At 35.5% G+C, this 25910-nt stretch overlaps 1 protein-coding gene across 7 annotated transcripts in view; it reads right to left on the bottom strand.

Annotated features, from left to right (window-relative positions):
* FRY (FRY microtubule binding protein) overlaps positions 1–25910 on the bottom strand; it is a 183113-nt gene that overhangs the window by 67140 nt on the left and 90063 nt on the right. For all 7 annotated transcript variants that reach the window (XM_087721282.1, XM_087721276.1, XM_087721277.1 and 4 more), the window contains 15 exons: positions 25823–25903; positions 24477–24645; positions 23935–24027; positions 22991–23089; positions 20904–21005; positions 16118–16221; positions 15130–15238; positions 14572–14658; positions 13452–13623; positions 11608–11740; positions 10900–11007; positions 7687–7942; positions 4005–4187; positions 1537–1623; positions 305–564 (listed from right to left, as the gene is read on the bottom strand). In XM_087721282.1, the coding sequence (XP_087577408.1) occupies positions 305–564; positions 1537–1623; positions 4005–4187; positions 7687–7942; positions 10900–11007; positions 11608–11740; positions 13452–13623; positions 14572–14658; positions 15130–15238; positions 16118–16221; positions 20904–21005; positions 22991–23089; positions 23935–24027; positions 24477–24645; positions 25823–25903 (2043 nt within the window). The remainder of the gene's footprint in view (positions 1–304; positions 565–1536; positions 1624–4004; positions 4188–7686; positions 7943–10899; positions 11008–11607; positions 11741–13451; positions 13624–14571; positions 14659–15129; positions 15239–16117; positions 16222–20903; positions 21006–22990; positions 23090–23934; positions 24028–24476; positions 24646–25822; positions 25904–25910) is intronic.

The following is a 25910-nucleotide window of genomic DNA, read 5'->3' as shown; positions in this document are numbered from 1 at the left end:
CTAATAATGAAATTCACCCACATGTAAAATCAAGAGATGTAGAGATCAGGGGAGACAAAGAATATTTTTTTTAAAAGTGCTTGATGTCCAGCTGCAATTCTTTAATTAAATCATGCAGAAGACTTAAAATATAATTATTGTTTACAAACATATAATTCTCATACATCCTTGAACTGTTAGGTTTATTCTTTAAAAAGTAATCAAATATATCTAACATAATAACTTCTCAGAGGTGGTTCAAAAATAAATAAATAAATACACCTAAGTTTGAAAACAGGTAATAGGTAACATTAACAGAACTTACTTTGGATCAACCAAAGGCATCACTAGCTGTAGCCTTGTAAATGCATAAGGCCAAGCATAGTTAAGAGCTGTAGGACAATGCTTTGGTAAATTCTCTTGCCTAAGAAAACTGAAAAGGCAGAGAACCCAAGGATCTTTGACCGACTGTGCAAATATCCAGACATGGGATGGGCTTTTTACATCATAATGGCTATTAACAAGTACTGCATTCCATTCTACCAGCCACTGCAAATCCACATTATATGTTAGTGGTAACGTTGTCTGTGAAAAGAAATGAAAAGAACGATATCTCAGAAAATAATCTACTTTTCATATTTTCTTTGGTACAAAACTCTGCTAGATATCCAGGCCTCATGTCTGATGATGAGGCTTTCTCTACTGGGATGGATTCTCTAACATATACAGAACTGATATTACATTTTGCTGATTCAGCATTCCATTCCTGATTTATTTACATATTTCTTATTTAAGTAACCAAATGTTCTCTGTTTATTGCCGTTGTTTCTTCAGCATTCAGATACAGAACAGTTTGTCTTCATCAAAATCCACTCAAGGAATTTGTTTCTTAGTTCATTTACTTGGTTAACTTACTCAAGCTCTGTGCATTTATATTAATCCAATAAACCGACAGTATGCTCTAATGGAAGATGAAGTGCATTAAATTAGCAGCATAGACCTAGTAGATAATGGAGCTGAAACCTCGTTCTATGGAAGTCTCTTGATACAGATAATTCTTAACTTACAACCACAATGGAGCTGGAATTTTGGTCATAGGTTGTGGACATAAGTCAAGGCACCATATGACTGGACTTGATTTTATAAATTTTTTAATGGTCACAACAAATCATCATTGCTGTTAAGTGAATCCAGCATATTCAACGTTGTTTTCTTTTGCCAGAAAACAGCAAAAAGTCCCATCATAGTTACGTAACTAAGAACCAAAGCAACTGGTCATAACGGCGTCAGTTGCCAAGAGCTCAAAATGTAATCAAATGACTGCAGAGCTGGTGGTGTGACAATCATAACTTCGAAGGTTGGTTATAAATGGCTTTTTGCAAATATGTCATAAAATGATAATTAAGCAACTGATTGTACATCAAAGACTACCTGTAGTTAAAATTGTTATTAGATGATTGATTTTCTGCTAAAAATGGAAAAATCTATACAACAATAATTGCAGGCTACAATGTTTATTTGGCATTTGTATATTGTTAATGATGAGAAATTACTTACTGAGTCAGAAACAGCCACGTGAATAAAACTTTCTAGAATAGAAGAACTTAGCTGGTCCATAACATCAATCATAGGTCTATCATCATCCTGTACACATGAAAGTAGCAATAATTAATTGCATGTGTGGAAATGATCTCTCTCTCTCCCCCTCTCCCTCTGATGTGGAAACATCCACAACCACATATACTCGATGGGGGGAGAATTTTGTAAGGTAAAAGATGAATAATTGTAATCTCTTACAGAAAAAAGTGACTCAATATATTATACTTATATTAAGAATTATCAAATTTATCAAAAGTAAGTAAGCACTTATTTTAGGGCAAAACGCTATCACTTTATTTACAATTTTAGCAAGCACGTACTTTTATGCGTGTATTCTCTAGAAAGAATGTGGTAGTTAAGTTTATCTCTACTTTCCCAGAGCATTTGGAATTGCATTATGAGAAGCTAGAATGTTTAAGAAAACATTCCGTTGGCAGAAACTGAAGCTTTTCCTTATGAATTCCAGCTATTCCAGTAATGCTGGGAAGAAAAGAAATAAACCGCCCTACCTTGTTTGTTGAATTTTATTCATGTCTCTGCAAGTGATAAAAGTAAAAGAGATACCATACCCAGTAATTACATACTAAATCACATGTGATTTGATCAAATATGTTAAAATACTCCCTTTCAGAAGTTTCAACAGTTATAAATTTGGTACCAATTAATACCATAATCATAGCAATGTGACATTCTGTGTTTACCAGATTCTATATGACTTACGTCAATATAACCTAATCGTCTGAAAAAATAGATTACTTTTTTCTAAGAATCCCAATGGCATAAAGCTAGAATATTTTAAATCTTCTTTAATAATTAATAGCAATAGCACTTAGGCCTATATACCACTTTACAGTGCTTTACAGCCCTCTCTAAGTGGTTTACAGAGTCAGCATATGGCCCCCAACAATTTGGGTCCTCATTTTACTGACTTTGGAAGGATGGAAGGCTGAGTCAACCTTGAGCTGGTGAGGTTTGAATTACTAAATTGTAGGCAGCCGGCAGGCAGCAGAAGTACGTAGCCCGCAGTACTGCATTCTAACCACTGCGCCACTACAGCTCTTGTAATGTAGGGTTACAAACTAGGAATATAATCTCTATGATTTTATAGTTGACAAATAGGTATTAATACCCTTTAATTCTGATGTTTCTCAACTTTGGCAACTTTAGAATAGGTTAAGTTCAACTCTCACAATTCCCTAGCTAACAGGGATTGAACTATAATTTAAATTGCAAAGGTTGAGAAACTCTGCTCTACTGTCTTAAGACCACATTGCCATCTGGTTTTTCCCGATGTCATGTTATAAACATATTAACTGCAAAGTATGTTTGCAGAAATATTTTTACATCTCATACCAGGAAGGGACATTTGGTGACTTGGTCTTAATATGTCTTAATACCAATGCCCCTTGTTCAAAATCAACTCAGTTCAAAAATCAATATTAAACTATTTTTCTGGGCCTGAAAAAAATATTAGCTGGGTAAAATAGACAATGAGAAGCAGGAAAGAGGGTTTCAAGCAGTGAGCAAGTCACCTTTAAACTTGTGTAGTTCCTTATTAAGATTGAAAAAGGCCTTCTCGTTAGGGAATAAAATCTATTTCAAAGCCTGCCGTATAGCTTTGGTATTCTCACTGTTCAAAGGTAGCTTCAATAATATCTCTGCAAAAACAGATTCAGCTCCAACTTATAAAAAGAAACAAAAATAGCCCCTCCTGTATGTTACCTCTTCTTCATGATAGCAAGTTGGCTTAACAACCCATCTCCTAACTCATTTTCTTGCAGTTCCAAAGCTGCAAGAAACTACTCTTAACTGAAAGATACTTCTGGAAAATTTGTAGTATTTATTGCCATTACTCATTTTGGAAACCTCAATACTTTAACGTAAACAGTTTGGGAAAACTTTTGGTGTTTATAATAGGTTTTAATGTTCTCTGATGTGTTATTCAATATTTTTTTGTCTTTAACCACAAATTAAATGAATAAAATTAAACTAACTTAAATTGCAATATTCAGAGACCCCATGGAATTGATATCCATATGATACTTGCACATTTTCACTGCTGGGGTTAAATAGCAGCTTTTAAGAAATTAATCTTGATCAGAAATGTAATGCATATAGAAACAACTGACCTCCTTGCCCTGCCATGTGGTCCTAATCTGAACTTTCTGTAGCCATAGTTTATATTTTTAGAACTCTAAATATAAATCACATATCTTTTGCTGTCACAGCTGATTTGGCACTCACTAACTCTCACATCCACAACAGTGATGAAAACTAAGGGAACCTAAAAGCAAAATGTATTGGTTATTGATCTTGGTAGTAATTAATTTTTAAGTAAACTTGCACTAAATTTCAGCCCGAACTGATAAAGCGAAATTTCATTGTTGGGGAAAGTGAAAGTCATGATACAGTCAAGAAAGCCATACCTCTGCTTGTCCTAGTGCATGAAATAAAGCACGGACCTCTCTGAGAATCAAAACTGCCAGTTTACGTGTGGCAACTTGGAAACTGCAGAGTAATACCAGTGCAAAACCTTCAACAGCATGCAGTACATTTGAATAAGAACTTCGTTCAGTCTGGGTCCTTTGACCGGATCCATTTGCTATCAGCTGCAATATAAAGCATTTATTAACTCATCCAAATATATTTCAAGTTTTAGTCTTTAGACTGTTCTAATTTAGAAAAATATATAATCTGAACTGTAAAATTTGAAATGGAAACTAAAAGGCACTGACTTGTATGTTTCCCTGTTCACTGAAGTAATAACTACTTTTCATTGTTATTCTTCAAAAGCATTACCCTGTGTTATACTGGTTTATGGCTGTAATAAAGATTTTGATTTGATTACCCTGTGGTGCACACAGGGACGTGCAGTCACTAGAGGCAAGGGAGGCGGAGCCTCCCCAGTCTCCTGAGAGAAAGGAAAGAGTTTAATTTTTTTTTTTAATGAATTAAAGCCAGGATAGTTGCTACCAGATTTCAAGTCACAGTGGCTTGGTGTCTGCTCTCAGTGTTAACTAGGAGGAGGCGAGAGAATTCGGAGCCTCTTTTGCTTAAGGAATTTTTCGCCTTTTAAAAGTTAAGGCGGAGTTAAAAAGCAAAAGATTTAATATGCAAAAGAGGCACTGATTCTCCCGCCTCCTGATCTGGGAGCAGCGAATCATGTCTTGCACTTGAGCGACTGGGAGGAGGAGGAGGAGAAGAGCGGTGAGCTCTTGTCGGGTGGGGGTGGCTGGCTGGCTGGCTGGGAGAAGAGCGGTGAGTCCCTCCCCAGCCAGCCAGCATTCACCCCCACCCGACCTGCTCCCTGCTTGGCCGGCTGGCTGGCCGGCACAAAGACTCACTGCTCTTCTCCTCCCAGCCAGCCAGCCACCCACCCCCACCCGACCTGCTCCCTACCTGGCCGGCCAGCCGGCACAAAGACAAACCGCTCTTCTCCTCCCACCCAGCCAGCCACCTGACCTGCTCCCAAAATGTCAGTGGGGATGGAGGAGGCGGGGGGCGAGGCGGCAGAGCGCGGCAGCGGCGAGAAGCAACGTCCCCGCCGCTGTCTCGCCTGTCGGACACAGTGGCGGGGACGTTGCTTCTCGCCGCTGCCGCGCTCTGCCGCCTCGCCCCCCGCCTCCTCCATCCCCGCTGACATTCTTGGGAGCAGGTTGGGTGGCTGGCTGGCTGGGAGGAGAAGAGCGGTTTTTCTTTGTGCCGGCTGGCTGGCCAGGCAGGGAGCAGGTCGGGTGGGTGTGGGTGGCTGGCTGGCTGGGGAGGGACTCACCGCTCTTGCCTCACCAATGGTATCCTTCACCGAACGTCATGTGTAAGTAACATTAACTGTCTGACATTTGATTTCAGCCATAATTGGATTTTCACAACAACAAAAAATTGATATCTGCTCTCTGCTACTATTTAAAATTACAATTAGGATAAAAAGAGAAGCTAAATTTCCATGCCAGACATCTTTAAAGCAGGTGTATAGCATGGGAAAACCAATATTCAAAGCCCATCATCCATAGTTCTGAAATTTTAATATAATTTTGAATTACATACAGTAAATGGCCAAATTATGCACTTCATCTACTCTGGCTAATTCTTCTTCTGCAAAATAATTACTATTTATAGAGATGCTATCCAATCCAATCAATTTCAGGATATGTAGCATAATCTATTACAGATTTGAAAAGCAAAATCCAAACAATAAACAACACAAAGACTCAGTAAGAAACCTCCTCTGTTGGGTGAACAAAGCCAGTTTGGGAAAAATATATATAATTGCAGAAGAATTAACTGGAAGAAAACAAGGTCCATTTATTGAAGCATTTGAGGGTACAAGCTTATAATCTATTTATAAAACATTACTTTGCAATCTTTTTATAAAACATTTTTCTGTTTTTCTCATTCTTAAGCTTATGTGTGGTAATATTATTTAAACATAGAAATAGAAATTCCAAGGAAATGCAGGGCAATAAAGATTAGGTTAGAAACAACACCAGAATGTTTCCTTCCTGCCTTCCTTACAGGATTAGCCCTGTAAAGTGGAAAAAAACAAAATGAGATTTCTTCCAACAATTGGTTCTCCAAACTGCTTAGAAAGTTAACAACCGGTTCCCCCAAATAGGTGAGAATTGGCTAAATCCAACCACTGGGTTCTTTCTTGTTCTACTGATACACAATAAGGTCCTTTTGTAGTTAACTATGATGAACAATGCATGGGAAGCATGAGGTTCATTAATTATATTAAAATATATCATTATTAAATATAAATACGATGCCATCTTTCATGTGCATAACATAGTATAGTTATAAAATATGGAATAGATATTTCCTCCCATGTTAGATACATATGATATAAGTATTTTTCTCTTTCATTTAGCTGTTAGTAGGATTTGAGCATATCTTAGCTTGATCACAAACTGACTGCTTCAAGCATCTTTTCTGTCCTTTTTATATGGTGATGAAATTTGTAGACATTCTCAGGGAGGTTGGAATTCTACATGAAATTTTTGTGGACTTGCTCCCTAGAAAGTATGTATGTAACGTGTTTCCCAAAAATAAGACAGGGTCTTACTTTCTCCCCCCCCCCCAATTTTGCTTGTGATCGGGTGCCTGAAGAGCCAGGCACAGCCTCAGGGGCAAATGGCTGTGTTGCATTTTCGCAGTAGCGCAACAAAGCCGCTATGAGGTGACCACGCTCATGAGCAGCCGCCCGGCAATGCCCCTTTCCAGCCGGGCAGAGCACCACTCACCAACCCAGTAATATCCCAAAGGCGCTAAGCCGCATGGCGCTCTGCCCAGCTGGAAAGAGAGGTTGCGCGAGCACTTGTTCTACCTCCAGCTCGCGTGCCTCCCTGCCTCACCATGCCCAACTCTCCCTGCAGGGCTAGGCCAGGGTGCCGCCGCCCCACTGCTGCCGCCGCCACCCTGCTGCTGCCATCACCATGCTCTGAGCATAACCGGCTTCCAAATTCCGGAGATTCGCTGCCGAGTCTTCTGGCAGCAGCCGCTCTGGGACTACACTCCATGGTTGTGGGCTGGCTGCGGGAAGACTCTCAGAGACTCTCCTGCAGGGAGAGTTGGGCATGGTGAGGCAGGGAGGCATCCGAGCTGGAGGCAGAACAAGTGCTTGAACCACCTCTCTTTCCAGCCGGGCAGCTTAGCGCCTTTGGGATATTACTGGAAAGGGGCATTGCCGGATGGCTGCTTGTGAGAGCAGCCACCCAGCAACCCCCTGCTCCAGCTGGGCACAGCGCCACCCACCAACCTAGCGGTATCCCAAAGGCATCAAGCAATGTGAGTGCATTTGCCTCCCTCCCCCTGGCTCCTGCGGCTTTGCGCCTTCGAGATATCGTTAGGTTGGTGAGTGGCGCTCTGCCTGGCTGGAGGGGGGGATGTCTAGGGGGCTTATTATTGGGGGATGGCGTATATTTTTGCCCACAGGAAAAAAAATGGCAGGGTCTTATTGTTAGGAGATGTCATAATTTCGGGAAAACACGGTAGGAGGCTACTATACTTGCTGAAAAAACACATCTGCCAAATTTAGAACGGGTACTCCAATTCGATAAAGTGAAAGAACATGTTAAGAAGACAGCGTTATCTTTACTTTTAGAATCTTACCTCTGAAGATCGGACTTTTGTCTGTTCGTTGGTCTTCCCAGAAGTTTGTATTGTAAGCTTCCATTGTGTTAGCAACTGTAACAATAATTTTAAAGATGTGTCCAAGAGGCTATTATGCACATCATTCACTTCACGCAACAAAAAATTTGTGAAACCAAAAAGAACATCCTCTCGCCAATCAACAAAATCAACTAATAGACCCTGAAGTGAATTTTGAGCAATGTGCCGAAGTTCATCATCCATATGTATAGAAAGCCTATGTAAAATAAAAAAAGGGAAATGACACATTATGGGCAACTTCTATAGAAAAAATAATCACAGCATCTATTTCTAATAGCTACTCATTTAGATCTACAAAAACCACTATTGTTATACATTTTTTCTCCATAGTTTAGTATATCTAATAACAACATGTAATAGAATTTGTTTCTGAACAGATTTGAGTAAGTTTATATGTTAAACTTTTCTTGAAATAACTTATCAGAAAGTGTTTAATTTTAACATAAAATATATTGCAAATAATATCGTAAAATTAATCTTGTTTCAATTGAAGTTTAGTTCAGATAGATGATAGATATTTCTATTTTCAAAACAAAACAGTAAAGTTCAAGGCACAAGGTGAAGGTAAAGGTTCCCCTCGCACATATGTGCTAGTCATTCCCGACTCTAGGGGCAGTGCTCATCTCCATTTCAAAGACAAAGAGACAGCACTGTCTGAAGACGTCTCTGTGGTCATGTGGCCAGCATGACTAAACGCTGAAGGTGCACAGAACGCTGTTACCTGCCCACCAAAGGTGGTTCCTATTTTTTTACATGAATTTTGTACATTCTTTATAACATGCTTTTGAAGTTGGTTCCTATTTTTCTATTTGCATTTTTACATGCTTTCCGTTACTTGTCCCAGCTGAAGCTGGGACAAGTAACAGGAGCTCACTCCATTATGCGGCGCTAGGGATTCGAACCACCAAACTGCCAACCTTTCTGATCAACAAGCTCAGCGTTTTAGCCACTGAGCCACCGCCTTCCTACAAACAAGGCACAAACAACATTCTTAATATTCTGATTTCAACAAAATTACCAACCCAGTTATTTTTCTTCATAACAAGCAGGCTTTCAAGAAAGCTACCATTCAGGCCTAATTTAAAAAGTATTAATATTTGCTCAATTTCTTGCAGTTTATTACAATTATGTCCTGATTAATTTTGAAACTTTAATTTCCAAGATATATGTAAACTACTGTATGTAAGCTATAATTTCCCCCCTAATCTAAAGTATGAAAAGAATTGGGAAGCTCTGGTTTGTTTCTATTTCATAAATGCCAACTATCTTGCAATTGTCTGCATTCAGATACCCTGTGACAGTTTTGATATATGATATTATAAAAAGAGTACTAGGAATGAGCTGGTAGAGTCAGTATCCAATTTCATTTCAATTAAATTAAATTACCAGAGGAAAGAATAGTAAATACTTTAAAATAAACTGCATATTGTTATATAAAGTTTTATAAAGTTGCTAAGGCATTTTTAAAGAAAAGAAGGACATTGGCCTTGTTATGTTTGGAGCTAGAAGCAAAATGTTTCCTGGCTTTTCAGTCAACAATATTGTAATCTCCTAATGCAGAGCAGGTCATTTAGTACTTTCCAGATATCCTGTATTTTAACTCTTACTACCTCTGATCACCAGAATGGCCAAAAAGCAAGGAACTATGAATTAGAGTAGAAAACATATGTCAGGCATCATTTTGTCTGTATTCAAAAGTTGAAACAAGTATAAAAATACCACACTGCATGTTGGTCTCCTATTCTAGAAGATGCATATGAAGACAGATACTGGAAGAAGAGTAATTAAAAAACTGAATTTGCATACTAGCTTTATTTTACTCAAATAAACTAAATAAGGTTGATACAAAATGAGTTAGGAAGAGGAACTCAGAATAGCAATCGGTAGTCTGTATATAAACAATAGTGGCAATATTTGTCATCTGGTTCATAGTTTGAGTTTATTCCAGCAATAATATTTAAAAAAAGAATAGTGTTTGTTTCTTGTCCTGTAGTTTTGTAATGTAATATCACAATGAGAATTTGGAATGAACCGGAGCAACCAATTTGACATTTGACATTAGAATTTTCTTCAGCTGTTTGTATACAAAGGAGTGGCAAATTATGACACATACATAGTGACATCCATTTTTGTACTTGAATCACATGCAAGAACGCATAGGGTGGCTCTTGCATCATGACAGTCATTTTGTCATTCTGTTGTATGTGTACAAATTCCTTTCTGAGGAATTTCAAAAGGTGTAGATTCTATACATAGGGTGTTTAATATTTAACTGTGACTAGCACTATGAAATCTGTACTGAAATGCTAATTTTTGAAATATGAAGAAGGAAATTAGGAGGTCAACATCATAATGTTTGACATGAACACAGTTTATTCTTAAGCAAACATCTTAATCTAACAATGTTTTAAAAAACAACCGCTTTGAAGTTATTCAAAGCGTGCACAATAATAGCAACAAGTAAGTATGCATTTCAGCTAAGCTTCAAAACTAAGGCAAATGCAGCCCACCATCAATACTGGGGCCTGCTAGTTTCTTGACATTATTTGCAATTATTACTTTCTAAGCCCCAGACAAACAAGAAATACAGGGAATGGTGATACTGGTAAATAAGAGGGTGATCTGAACCTTAAACTGGCAAATTTATGTGGGTAGACACTTGAAGCCTGTTTGATGGGTTCAATTCTATGTTTTAAATTTAGCAATAAGTTTGCTTGGCTACCGAAAGCCCCATACATTGAGTAATATTAAAATCTCAGATTTAAACCGAATATTGTTATGCTTGTAAGGTTACTTAGATGTGAGGTGGGTTAATCAGTAAGGGTAAATTTTAGAAATTGGAAGACATTTTTTTGTGTGTGTTTTGTTATTTTCACACAGAAGCCTAAGCCGATTGCTAGCTCTTCATAATCCCTTAGAGCAGCTGTATCTTTTCTCAGGAAGGCATGGTTGGCTTCAGCAGTTACAGTGAGATTTAAAAAAAAAGTGATTTATGGAATTGCCAGCAGGTCCTATATGCACACAAAACATTTTCCAATGCTTCTTCCAAGGATGCTACATTCCAAGATGCAACAGAATCCTATTATAGCTCCATAGGTTGATCAGCAATGTCATTTTTGCCTCTAAAAATTCTTTAATGTGTATACAATTTACCTTGATAGCAAGTCAATCAGCTCTAATTTAGACATCCCATCAGGAAGGAGTCGTGGAATAGCAGCAACACAAGTCCTGAAAAGGTCAATTTTTGGTTTTCTTTCACCTCTGAAAAGAATATGAAATTTATTAATCATTTTTTCATACCAGAGGAAAGAAATATATAAACCATGGGTATTAAACTTGTGATGTCACGTTGCCATCATGTGAAGTTTCATGATGTTTTTCCCCTTTGTGGAGCTTGGGTGGGCATTGCCTGTCCGTGATGCATCCAGCCTACAGGGTCCCCGATATATACAATAGTAAAATAATATATATCTCTTATTAATCATTCTCCCCAAAATGGCAGTAATTATTTATAAATCAATACAGTCTAGAAAAAGCATTGTGGCACCATTCTATTGCGAAGGTCAAATTTGTCCCAAAACACAAATAAGATCTAAATCAGAGGTATGATGAAAAAAAGTAATTTTGCAGGATCACAAAGGAGATACTAATTCCACTACTGTTTTTAAAGTATCATAAAGAAAGGGTATGATTAACTACAATTCTGGAATTTATTGTCTATGTTTCTCAATATTGGCAGCTTGAAGATGTGTGGACCACAACTCCCAGAAGTCTCCCTGAATAGATAAGGTTTTGCCTTAAAAAAAAAAAGCATTAGCTATAATAAATCTAGCTCAATATCAATTATCATTTAAGACTTACGTAATCATATCTTCAGGTTCTTTGTTTAACATTTGTATATTTGTGAGCATCATGCACCGCCCAACTTCTTTATCAAGATGTCGCAGTATGTTGTCTACAGCTTTTCTTACTTGAGAATAATACATTGACATGCCTAGAAAAACATACAATAGCAATAGTACTTAGATTTATATACCGCTTTACAGCCCTCTCTAAGCAGTTTACAGAGTCAGCATATTGCCCCCAACAATTTGGGTCCTCATTTTACCCACCTCAGAAGGATGGAAGGCTGAGTCATCCTTGAGCCTGGTGAGATTTGAACTGCCAAAATTGCAGGCAGAAGTCGCCTACAATACTGCACCCTAACTACTAAATACTTACTGCGCCACTGTGGCTCATACAAAGGTAGATGTTTAAATTTAGAACAATCAGCTGTATACCCTTAAAGAAGCCTTCAAATATATACGTATCTAAAATTTCAGAAAAAATTATAAACATATGCATTTTAGGTGTTATCATTAACAATTGATTATTTTGATTTGTAATAAAAGATGTTCTACCTGACAATTTACTTTGGACTTGAATATTAATGAACCAAATAAAGAAAATATAAATTAAAAAAAAGACATTCCCTGATAGGTAAGTGAAATGCAGAAAAGGAACTTATAGTACATGCAGATAATGACATTAGTATCTGGTGACATTATATTAAAATGAGGGTGCTAAAGCAATAGCTCCTTATGTGATTCTTAGGCAGACTAGAAAGTTACAATAAAGCTTTTTTAAAAAAAGAATATTTCAGGTACTGGGAGTATGATTTTGCTTACTTAAATCTATCTCATGAATTCCTTGATATATATTTTTTTGATATTAGAATAATTGCATTGGGACAGCTGAATCCAAGAGTTCTGGTAGAAAAATGGGATTTTCCGGTCTCCCCATAGATTTTCCCAAACTATGGCATTTAGGATAGTATCAATACCATTAACTTATAAGCTAAACATATAGTGATACACAGACAGGTGTTCAAATTTAGAACAAAGAGCTGTATACCCTAAGTTTTTTTTAAATTATAAAACTCTAAATAGAATCATATAAGATTCTTAGAGAAACATTGCTTTGCTTTGTATTATATGAGTAAGCATGGGACTTTTGAGGACTTTTAGGATTAGTTGTCTCAACTGATTGTTCAATAAGCTCTAAATAGGAAAAAATTTCTAACAGCAATATTGAATCTAACTTATGGGCTGGTGCATGATCATCTCTTTAATAATGCCCATAAACTTAAAAGTGGAATTTCTATCAGCATGCTGTAATGAGGTAATGGATTTACAACTATCCTTTTCTTGTATTTATATTCAAGACAAATACTAGCAAATGACTGACACTACAACTAGTCTAACAAATGGCCATTGACAAATCTTTCTTTTAGAATACCGCTTTATTTTTCCCCAGTAGTTATAACTTAATATTAACAATGTGAATATCACATTATGAACAGTTTTTCCATGTGATTCCTATTTTGATTATATAGATTAATAATTACTAGTCCTATTCTGCTAGAGTTAAATTCTGGGAAAATTTAATACAAAAATAAATAAATAAACAGTACACCATAATAAATGGATTATACATTCTGTCACTATAGTATTTGCATAATTTTTGGTTGCTCCTGGCAACTAGAAATTGTCCCCAGGCAACCAAACTGTGATTCAACTTCCCACAATCTGCGTTCTCCCCCCAAAAAATTTGGATATACTCAGTTCAATAGTGAAATGAAGTCTCAGGGCTAGCAATGTGGGTAAAATTTGGGTCAAGCTGTCATACACATTTGTGAACAGGCAAAAGACATGTCTGATACTTGCCTATCATTTTAGCTTCCTCTTCTGTGAGAGTTTTGCTCAAGTAAGTTTTCTTCACTCGTAGGGTGTTTCCTGAAGGAAGTACAGCTCCAGTAACAGGCATTGGAGGCTCTCCATCTTTTTGCTGCAAGCTATCCGCAATGACCAAGAAAGCTCTCAGACCAATATTCATTCTCTGCAAATTTGATGGATGGGTGATGAAAGTAAAATAACAATCATGTGGTTAGCACTGATGCATTCTTTACTCTCACCTGACCTGAAGAGATTACACTGAAAATAGCTGGAGATCAATGCAGTATCTCCAAAAGATTCCAAAGAACACATTCCACATGTGAATTTAGATTCCAGTAAGAATTAAAGAGGACTAATGAGACTACAGTAACATGACAATGGTTGTGTGAAATAGTGGGGTGGCATCAGTAATTTTAGGTTTCCAACTAGTTACTCAAGAAACTAGAAGTATAATAGATACATAATATTTGAATAATATTTAAAAATATGCTACAATTAGCTAATAGGCCAAACTGTTGCTTTCCCCCTAGTTTTCTCAATACAACATAATCAAGGAGACAAGCCTTCTCTACTGAAATGTCTACCCTATGGAACAGTCTCTCATGGAGATCTGGATAGCCCCAATCCTGTTCGTTTATTGGAAGGTTGCAAAAACCCATTGCTGTCTCATGTGTTAAGGCTGAGGTGATTTCAGAGGCTTACACACATAGGCAAGTCTGTGATTAAGAATAATGTGTGAAATTCCTCAGCTTTTGCATTTTGTTATTTATTATATTTGCTTTTAATTGTATTTAAACTGTTTTTATTGGTATATCCACCAATAGCCATCCAAAATTATCTGTTTATGATGGGGAGTCATGTAAATTTATAAAATACATTTTTACGAACTACATGGAATTTTTCTATGTATGTAGAGCACTATAAAAACATGTGCTTAGGTAGTGTTAAAGAGCAATTAAGGACTTGATGAATGATACAGATGAGAATTGATCCCTTATGCCAAAATAAAGAGCACCAGATAACACTGATCCACTTTCTTTGCTTTTCTCTTAAAAACATATTATACTTTTTTTAAAAAGTAGGAAAAATATTAATAATAATAATACCTTACCTCTGGATTTAGACTAAATGCTTTTGCTGGTTTTCCAACACAAAGGAAATCAAAAATGATTTCTTTCATTGCAAAATCCAAACGTTCCTGTAGCAAAATATATATTGCACATAAACATACAATAACATTTGTTGCATCTTTAATGTAAATCTAATGATCAGAGTTTTAAATCAACATAGAATTTCAACTTATTTTAACAAGATCATATTTATAACAAGACTTTCTGCATAAGCAATGAATGGAGATTGCTGCTTATCTAGGAAATTGTAAAGCAGAAGAAAGCAGCCTAATTGTAATGTATCCTATGTAGAACTTAAATACCTTATCCTGATAGATGTGAGATGATATAATTGAGACATATTCAATCCATTACCAGAATTTACTGCAGTTTTCAATGTGAGACTTTTCTATAATTCATCCAACTGAAAGCTGAAACTGACTATTTAAGCATGTTATAACTAAAGAAGCAAAACTCAGACATGTAAAGTACAGAAAACACAATGTAAAACTTATCAATAAAACATTCCATCATTTAAAAAGCATAAAAGTTTTTCAAACCTGTGCAATAAACTGTATAATTTTCACAAAAATGTTCAGAGGCATGTCTCGTGGTACCACACCTCGGGAACCTTTTGGAAAAAGGGTTGTGATGATTGTTATAAGCCGACTGTAAAATTTAAAAAACAAACATTGGGACAAGTTTATTTCTTGCAATATATCTTTATGCTACTTTAATCAAACTTTTGAAAATAATTTAGAAAAATCCTACAGGAAAAATGCTAATGGACAAATATTGTGTTCCAGATTACAATACAATAGCAGAGTTGGAAGGGACCTTGGAGGTCTTCTAGTCCAACCCCCTGCCTAGGCAGGAAACCATTTCAAACAAATGGCTATCCAACAACTTCTTAAAGACTTCCAATGTTGGGGCATTCACAACTTCTGGAAGCAACTTCTGTTCCACTGATTAATTGTTCTCATTGTCAGGAAATTTCTCCTCAGTTCTAAGTTGCTTCTCTCCTTGATTAGTTTCCACCCATTGCTTCTTGTTCTACCCTCAGGTGCCCTGGAGAATAGTTTGACTCCCTCTTCCTTGTGGCAACCCCTGAGATATTGGAACACTGCTATCAGGTCTCCCCAGTCCTTCTTTTCATTAAACTAGACATACCTAGTTCCTGCAACTGTTCTTCATATGTTTTAGTCTCCAGTCCCCTAATCATCTTTAAATTATCTAGATTAAAAGACAGCATGTCGTTCTGCCTAGTACATTCTAAAATTTGCTAAAATGGAGTCAAGAAGAGATTTCCTGTGTCACGAACATACTGTAATACTGTAATACTGACAGCACAGCAAATGCGGTTAAATAAAAGGATAATTCCATAATATAAATGTGTATTTACCAAACTATAACCCACAAATATGCCCAGAATATAAATGTACTAAGATATTTTATCTCTTCCTTTGCATTATATGGCACTAATTATACCCTTGGATTATTCTGAAGGTAGAAATTATATTGAAATTAAAAATAAATATATAACAATACCTTTGGGTAGTTGTATTGCTTTCACATTTGATTCTAATCATATAAACCCATAGCAGTCTGTAGAGAGATTCCAGTGCAACTCGAGCCATTTTTGGATCTTTGTTCTAAAAAAAAAAAATCATGAAAATACTGTAATCTTGATTTATATTTCACACCGTCTTTCCCCAAGTCTTATTTTCTTTTGACCCACAAAATAAGTGCTTGGCCTTATTTTCAGGAAGGTCATTATTTCTGAGGTACAGGAGGCCCTTAATTGAAGCCCGCAGCCCATGGAACAGAGAGGGCCGGAAGTTCTATCTCTGTTTCTGGCACACTCTTGCCAGCCAAGAGCCAAGGTGGCGCAGTGGTTAGGGTGCAGTACTGCAGGCCACTTCAGCTGACTGTTATCTGCAGTTCAGCGGTTCTAATCTCACCGGCTCAAGGTTGACTCAGCCTTCCATCCTTCCGAGGTGGGTGAAATGAGGACCCAGACTGTGGGGGCGATATGCTGACTCTGTAAACCGCTTAGAGAGGGCTGAAAGCCCTATGAAGCGGTATATAAGTCTAACTGCTATTGCTATTGCCATAGCGTCACTGGGCCTACCCCTCTTTTTGTGGCTGTCACTAATAGAAGGGCAAGATAGCTAGGGTTTGTGGGAGCGATCTCCTCAAGGCCATTCCGCATGGATGGCAGGTGCATGTGGGGCCTGTGAGGCATGTCCCCCCTTTTCCTCTCCAGAAACGCATATATGAAACTCTATGCTGCACATGTGTTTAAATATTTTAGGGGAGGGCTTTTTGGGGGGGTGGTGGCTTATTTTAGCATGTGCACTCAAAAGTCTGATTGGGCTAATTATCCAGGGAGGTCTTATTTTTGGGGAAACAGAGTATAGTGGCTAAATCTTAAGGCACCTACATTTTTATTCATGGAACCTGAAAAAGGGCATTTTATTTGTAATAGACCTATGAGAACTATTAAGACTGACAAATCTACAAAATATGGATTATGGCCTTGTTTTTGTTCCTGGAAGAAAAGGAGAAAAAATTAGATAGTAGATTTTATGCCAAGAATGATATGACAGCCAAAGTATTTGGGCTGCGTTCTCAGGGCATGAACAATCTGAGCTAAGTAATTATATTAGAGAGAAAGAATTAGATACAGCATGCTGCATTTTTGTGGAATTGAGAAAAATGAGAAGTATGTAACAGATCTGAATGAAGTAATTTTGTGGAGTGCAGATGAGAAATATACATGCACAAAAGAAAAAGTAAGATAATGAAATAAAGGATCAAAATGTATGGTATAGAATGGATTATAATATATGTATTATATATTAAAAATATATGGTAATGAAAACTGAAATTTACAGCTAAGGCTGTAAATGTTTGAGTACAAGCAGAAACACAATGAAAAGAAAGTAATATTATGAATGCTGACAAATTGTAAGGCTGCAACTATAAATTATAAACTTGGAGAATTGCTAAAATTTGGATGATAAGTAAAATAATGCTATTATCACAGAGGGAAAGATAGAAATATAACATAAACAATAAACAATACATGTGCTTCTTTCATATCAATTAAATTTTAGAAAAGTAATGCATGGATATCTGTCTCTGTAAGAGAGAGCGAAATAGAGAGCAAACATTTAAGATATTTAAAATTATGATGCTTCTAGATGAAATATACTGCATTTTTTGGAGTGTAAGATGTACCTTTTTCCCTCAAAAAAGAGGGTGAAAATCTGGGTGTGTCTTATACACTGAATGCAGCATTTTTGGCTTCCCAAAACCCTGCCCCCTTCACCAAAATGGCCATGCATAGCCTTTAGGCGGCTTCCAGAGTGCTCCTGGGGCTGGGGAAGGCAGAAATGAGTGACAAATGGGCCATTTTTTGCTCGTTTTTGCCCTTCCAGCCCTCAGGAGCACTCTATAAGCCTCCTAAAGGCTATGCATGCGCTTTTTTTTAAAATGAAAAATGGACCTGTTTTTGCACAAAATGGCCCATTTTGGGGAGGTCTGCAGTGCAAAAACTTTTTTAAAATTTGCCTCTTCAAAATCTTGGTGCGTTTTATATTCCGGTGCGTCTTATACTCCGAAAAATATATGCTTGAATTCAACAGATTTGAGAAAGAACCCTTTTTTCCACTATAGCAATGGGTACATTGAACATGTCTTGTCTATAAATCTTAAAAGTGCAGAAGACTTATCAGCTTTTGGAATCAGAAATATTCTTATTGGTGATGACTTTTAAGTTTTGAATGGATAAGATATGTCTTCAGCTTTGTTTTGTCATCGAAGTCAAGCATCTACTGTAATTCTAAAGCACGCTAGAAGCCAAATAATCTGCTACACAAACACAACAGCTGGAGTGTCCTTTTAAAGCCAGCTGAGCAAACTGACTTGAAGACAGATTTTTTTTAAAAAAATGGCAAGATGGGAATATTTCATATCTCAAGCATATAACTGGTATATGACTTTTACATAAAAGTCAATGTTAACATTCAAAACATCACTTTAAAATGACACGTAAAAGAAACTCTTATTATTTACTGCATGTTTAATTGAAATGGTTTTAACAAAGAAAATGGGCTCTACCTTTTACAAAGTAATTTATCCACTCTGTCAGCTTTTATGTTTCATAATATTTTTATATACAGTTTTATAACATTAACTAGAGGGTGCACATTACAAATAGCAGATCACAATGGTCATGAAGTGTGAGATAGTGCCAACAAAAAGCCAAAAAAAAAATTACTTGATTTTGCAAATTACACAGGCTGGGTTTATTGAACTTGCTAAATCATAATAAAATGTTTTGATTTTGTTTTAGCATAGAACCTATGAACCTAGCAATTGTTATTTGTAAGCCAAGGTTTATAGCCTAATGTATTGTATGAACTCAAGCTATTGCATTTCATTGAACCATATGATTTAGTAAAATGCATTAAGAGAATAATAAATTGCACTATATTTTGTATCATGTTATGATGTTATTATATGCAACTATGATAGATTAATCAGACTTCACCCTAAGTGTGCCCAGATAACACACTTGAAAGAAAGAGAAACTGGAAAAAGTTTGGGGAAAGGAAACAAGGAACAAAGTTGTATGATGAAAGATGAAAGAACTAAGCATGTTTAATTTTCAGAAGAGAAGTTGAAGAAGTAATATAATAAAATACTGGTTGAAATACAAGACATGTTCTTGCTCTTTCATAGAGGCTCTAAAATGCTCTTTCATGGATGCGGGGGAGAATGTGGAGTCCAGTTGAGAGAAGATTTCATTGTAATTATGTTCAACCAGTTATCTGAACCTGGGTTCTCCTTCACTGCATGTATTTAAGCAGACGTTAGAAAATCATCTGTTGGGGATGCTTTCATTTGGATTCCTGCATTGAGCAGGAATTGGAACTGAGGCCTAAACAGTTCTTAACTCTGTGATTCAATAAATGTTCCATGACACCACAGAAGTTCTGCTAAGGATCTGTTAGTCTCCTTTACATTTTGCTAATTAAAAACAATGCAACTATTTAGCTTTGTAACCAACTATCCTTTGTAGAAATACCACAGAAATACTCAAATTGAATTTAAGCAAAACGAGTCAACTTTTCAGTGAATAATAATTTTAAATATAATTCAGTGAATAACCACATTCATATACTATTTATGCAGTAGGACACAAAAGAATTGGTAGCAAGGTTTCGAAATAGGAAAAAGTTATTATTTAAAGTAAAGCAACTGACAGTTTTAAAGCAATGGTGTTTTATCCAGCTAAACTTGAGAAGATAATAAACTTGGCTGTTAAATTTTTTTTTCTCACCAATCATAACTCTATTTGTGATTAAAAGCCATATTTCAGTTAATAGAGCTGGAGAGATTAGCCATCCAAACAGCATGTAAATATTTATGAAATAAAAGGAGAAAGAGTGAGTTAAAAACTCACCAGTCACCTTATATGACCTTTTCTGTTTTCAAATATACCAGTAGGGATATCTGGAATGTTTATGGTGGTCTTCTAACTAAAATAGTGATTCTGAAAAACAAGGAGTAGTATCGGCAGACAAGTTTTCGTAAAAGAAAAACTTTGTTTAAAAAAGATTAATCTGGGGATATGTTTAGGACTATGCAAACCCAGCATGAATTGGAGGGACAATCAAATGAAGTTTATTCAAATAACATATTCCTGGCTGAGAGGAAGATACAAGAACGTTTACATTGCAATATTTTTTGTAGGTCCGACTTACTTTTTTTATCTTTCAAAGTACAAAGATTGTCATCCCTTTATTTTTAAGAATTATATTAAGTATTCTTAACAATTATATTAAGTAGATGTTAAAGAAAATAATTATATTCCCTTTTTAATAACCATATATTTAGTCTGGACTGCCTGAAGGTTGTATGTTTGTAACTGTTTTATTGTTTAGTATTTGTATTTTTAAGCAGTTCAATCTACCAGAGAGAACAACTATAATTAATTCTTCATCATCTTGTTAAATGTAAGATGTGGACTTTATTATTTTAAAAATAATAATCTTATTACATTTACAAATGTACTTGCAAGCACTAGTTCTATTTTATTTTAAAGGTACTTAATTATGACAGAGGTTCTACATCATATAAATGCATTCTGACTGAGTCAGTATGCTATGTGTATTTTATAACTAGTAGAGATATGGGAAACCATGCATTGATTTGCAAGGAAGCCACTAAATTAAGAATATAAGATTGCACAGGTAGTATTGGCAGATTCATGACACATATACCCAGAGCTAATTACAAAGCCAACAAAAAATGATGTACTAACTTTGAGATTGGACAGGCAGTTGTTGAGAAAAATATGCCATCTATTTAGAAAGAACTGTTTTTGACTGACACAAAGCAGGCATGTTACTAGAGGATACAAAGCCTAAATAAGAGACAAAAGAAATACAAGATTATTTGAATGATAACAAAGGAGACATCTAATTTATCAACAGGTCCACAGTAAATATTAGAGATTACATCCACACTAAACTTTAGAGTTCCACCTCTCTCCTGACTTATATTAAATGCATCTGCCAATATAAACAATGATTATAGAATTCAGAATTCAAACAATATTTTTTAAATAAAAAATAACTCTTACAATTTTTAAAACCTTAATTAATATGTTTTTTGTGATCATTCTGTATAAAAGTAGGAATATGTTTACAATTAAATAATAAAATACTTCTATCCAGCGCTATCCAGAACACTTGAAATGTGGTCCAACATTACGCAGCAATAGAGTGCAGAATGATGTAACATTCCAAGGATAAATTGTAATAAGATGTAAATTATTGTACCAGTTAGATTTGTTGGATGTTAAGAATCTGCTGTCATGAAGCTATTAGAATTCCCACAGAATAGACCATTTGTATAGACTAATGTAGCCCTCTGCTTTAATGGCTCAATTAACAAACACATTCATGGTAGTGACATAAAAGCAGTTAGAGTTCTTCTTCAAACAACTGGTATTTTTTTCATCCCATTTTATATAATAATGAACCACTAAATAAATGTTTTTTTCTTAGAATTGTATTTTATTTGGCTCTATTACTGGAAATAGCCTAGAGAAATGGCTTGTCCCTTATAAGGTCACATAAATTTCTAACTTTCCTACAACACTTCAACTATATTATTTTTAGTTAAAAATATTCTTAAAGTTTCCTTTTCAAATAAAATATTGTAATAAAAAATAAAAGATTCCACAATTCACAGGTCAAGTACAAAGGGAAATGCTAGATGATCCAAAATGCATATTTGGGTAGTTTTTTTGTCCAACTTTTTGTCCTCTTCCAAATGTTCTACCTTGCACTTTCAGTTTAATGGGTTTTTTCTTCCCTTTCCCCCTTTTGTTTTGCTTAAAAGCTAGAGAAACAAAGTATGATTTATATGTATTCTGGAAAATGTCCACTACATTCTGTAGGAGTTTAACACTCTCAGTATTAAATGAACTATTTAAATCACAATCTTTCATCATTATTATCAAAATCATTGATCTAAAAAACCCTTTAAAATATAAATTACAGAACAGAAATAAAATTAGTTGAGGTCAGATGATATCGTGTCTTCACTACTACCCAATAATAGAGGTCAATTATCCTTATGCCTAGGTTAGGGTCTCATAGTAATAATTTAGTAGAAAACATTTCTGTTTTGCCTGGAAATCACTGGAAGATTGGTGCTCTATGGTACTTATAATATTGTGTGTTCCTCTGATTCTGATGTAAATTGTAAAACTAAATCTACTACTTTTAACTTAAACTGTAAATTGAAATATTATAAAATACCTTTAATTTTCTTAAAGTCCCATTCACTTTCAATTGATCTAGCCAATGGACATGATCTAGTTAGAGAACCATGTGTCTAAATCTTTCCAAATGATGTCAGTAAGACTTAAAAGTGTTTACTTTCTTCACATTCAGCAAAATTATTTTCTTGCAATGACTCATAATATATTCATATTTGCAAGTTTCATTGATACATTTTAACAACTATTTTTAAAAAATGAAGTTAATCTTAGCAATATAAATAAAATTGGAACAGTGCTAACATTTACCACTGCTGCCCAACATTTATTGAGCCATTAATGAATGCAGAAGCTTCTCTCCATCCCTAACCAGGTCCTGTACCTGTACTTAGAATATTAAAGGTATTTATAGAAACCCAATGCTTGGGAATAATTAACCCATAAACGTAATATAATCAAATGAAAGAAGGAAATGTTAAGATCCAGTGCATCATATCTTCATCTCTTCTATAGCTTTTCAAAATGAAATGTCTTGCAAAGTATAATTATACTTAGAAACAAGAAATAAAACTATTATTTTAACAGAAGTCATATTGGCTTGTTTATTAAGGATTACTAACCAGTGAATGCTTCTTTCGTGAAGATAGTTCGAGTGTTGTATCATAGAGACTTTCAACAAAGTTCCTCAGACAGGGAACGTTCACTTCATTTTTAACAGCCTGAAGAGAAAGAATAAAATAAAATTAAGTTCAGATTTTCTAATAGGTACAGCTTGGACACTCATATAGAAGAGAATGCTGCCTACAGACAGTCATCAGCTGAACAAGGGAAAATAAACTTAAGCAGAATCAAGGAAAGGCACTGTGGGGAATCATAATTCTAGCAACTCTGATAGATCTACTATCTGTCCAAGATGAAATAGAAAGATTAAACACAATATGCAGCTTGGGAGTTCTTGATCTGAATTTTACCCTGAACCTTGAAGTGAAATCCAACCTGTTACCTTCATCATATCTTAAATAATAATAATCTAACACAACTGTAGATATACTTTTAGCCCCCAACCATTTCTGTTTTGCATCCTTTTTTTGGCTACTCTTGTTTTATTCAGAAATTTCTATTGGTACAAAATATTGCTGCCGGTACAGAGCACACTATGCTAATTTTGAAATGTTAACATAGGCTGTTTATTTGTTTCTAGATATATTGAAACATGTCATTTACTACCTTTAAAGCTCTTGGGCCCAGGACACTGGCAGAATACTTCTTATTGTAAAATTCCCATCATTTATTAACATAAGCCACCAGAAGCTGGTCTGCCTATTTGCTATTTGGGGTCAAACTTTCGCTGTGGAAGCCCAAAGTCAAATTCCCAGTGCAATATAAGAACTGCTGTTAACTTTTTGTTATTAATTTAACTTTGGTAAAAATGCTACTTTAATTCTGCTTTAACATCAGACTATAGTTTTATGTATTTTAACTTATTACTACCTGTTGGATACTATGTGTACTAGCCAGGGCCTTGGTTGATGGGTGACGGGTTAGTAAACAAACAAGAACTTACAGCAGCTACTGGGACAAGAATTTCAACAAACAAGCCTGCTAATGCATGTTTGATATCTTTGTCTTTAACTTCAAGAAAATAATGTGCACATTCCTGGAATAAACAAAAATAGAAAATAAAGTTTCATAAATAAGCAAGAATACTTGTATTTTTGACAAAGCTACTACTTTGTTAAATATGCAACATTTTTGCCTTCATTTTACTTGAGTCTGATTCAAAAGGCAGTGCAAATTTATGTATGTTTAGCCAAAGGAGCTCCCATTGTATTTGAAGGTCTTACTCCAAATTAAATACAACAAAATAACAGAGAATAATAATCTGCCAAATAGAAAAATATTAAGCAAACATTATGAGCAATCAAATGAAAATAGTTTTTCAGTTATTGTGATAGGCATATTTTATTTTCCAGTTTTCATTACTATATGTCCTATGAAATAAAAACCACATGTTCCTGACATTAGTTACTAAACAAGCATTATAAAGGACTGAGGTTCCTTTGTATAAGAAAAGGACAACTTCCTCCTGATATGGAACTTTGCTACCTGCATAAACTGAAGGGAAGCTTCAAAATCTTCCACAGGGTACATTTTAATACGGAAGAATTTCATCCCCATGATTAGACTGATAATGCTTTGAACCATGTAAGGATTCTGCTCCTTATGCCGCAGCTCTTTTAATTCTGCCATAAATTTCTTTTTCACAGCTGGAAATCTAAAAACAGACAAAACAAAAATAAATTATGATTATGCTTGTTTCAAAGTAGATATTTGACAGCAAGATGGATATTTATATTTTTTATTATGCATTATATTTTATATACTTGTTTTAAATTGTGAGCTACTCTGAGTGGTCTTGGAGTTGGATAGTATCTAAATTTAAATAAATAAAACCAATTACACAATGTGAAATTTTTGCAATACCAAAGAGTCTACAACTCCCACAAGACTTGTGAAATATGTTACGGCAACTGGAAAAGAAAAGTCACCATCATACCCATAGAAAATGAAGTCTCCAATATTACATCCTAAATGAAATATACACTGTGCAATGTAATGTTTTAGATCTCCCATGGCCATGAAACGCAAGTATGAAGTTTTCCTTTTCAAAATTTAGCTTTGTAATGAAAAAGATGCAAAATTAGAACATAGGTTGTGTATAGTAATTACCAATTTATTGGGGGAGAGAACATTAAAATATCATTAATTATAATAATTATTACATTAATGAGGAGATCATTAATATTCCCCAAAAAACATCTAGACTTATTTACTTATCTAATCAAGGACAATCACTGGGAAACAGTGTTGTCACAACACATTTCTCTTTTCAGTTTCCATTTCAATTATCCTGGGGTGGCGGGGGGGGGGGGGGAGAGAAAGAAAATATAAAGAAAAGAAAAAGTAGGAGGGGAAGGAGGAACTTTTCAAAGAATTAGTTCATCTCTCTGATTGGATCAGCCTACTTCTCCCCTGCAATCCATAAGATAGAATGTGCATTATTAAGGGCATTTAAAAAACCTAAAGGTGACTTCAATCAATTATCATTTTGGCACTCCTGGAAGATTATTCTGAGGAAACACTGCACTTAACTCCTGCTCTTGAGCTTCCAAAGATGGTATCGATGGAAGAAGATTCCAACTTTTAGAATTGTTTAACTAGCTGAAGAAACTACCTTCGGAGATCAGATAGCTCTCTACATCAAAAGCATTGCATTTGTGAAGGGAAAGGATCTATTCTTACAAAGGTTGGAAATATGAATGTTCACATGCATACATATACACAAACTGACTGACACACTAACATACACAGAAGAGAGAAAACTTTTCACTGAATAATCTGGCTTTCTGTGTAAAAGCTATCTAATATTTTGATTACTTAAATATACTTACTTTGCTTGTGCTAGTACCCCTATTACCTCAGCATAGAGATCTGCAACAATGTGCATATTTCCAGTGTTGGGACCTAGGTACCTGTTTA

This window comes from Thamnophis sirtalis, unplaced genomic scaffold (genome assembly GCF_051295495.1).
Source record: "Thamnophis sirtalis isolate CommonGarterSnake01/CBP01778 unplaced genomic scaffold, rThaSir2_p1.2 scaffold_8, whole genome shotgun sequence".
Lineage (NCBI taxonomy): Eukaryota > Metazoa > Chordata > Lepidosauria > Squamata > Natricidae > Thamnophis > Thamnophis sirtalis.
The sequence above is the reverse complement of the archived record's forward strand: the minus strand, read 5'-3'. Positions and strand labels throughout refer to the sequence as shown.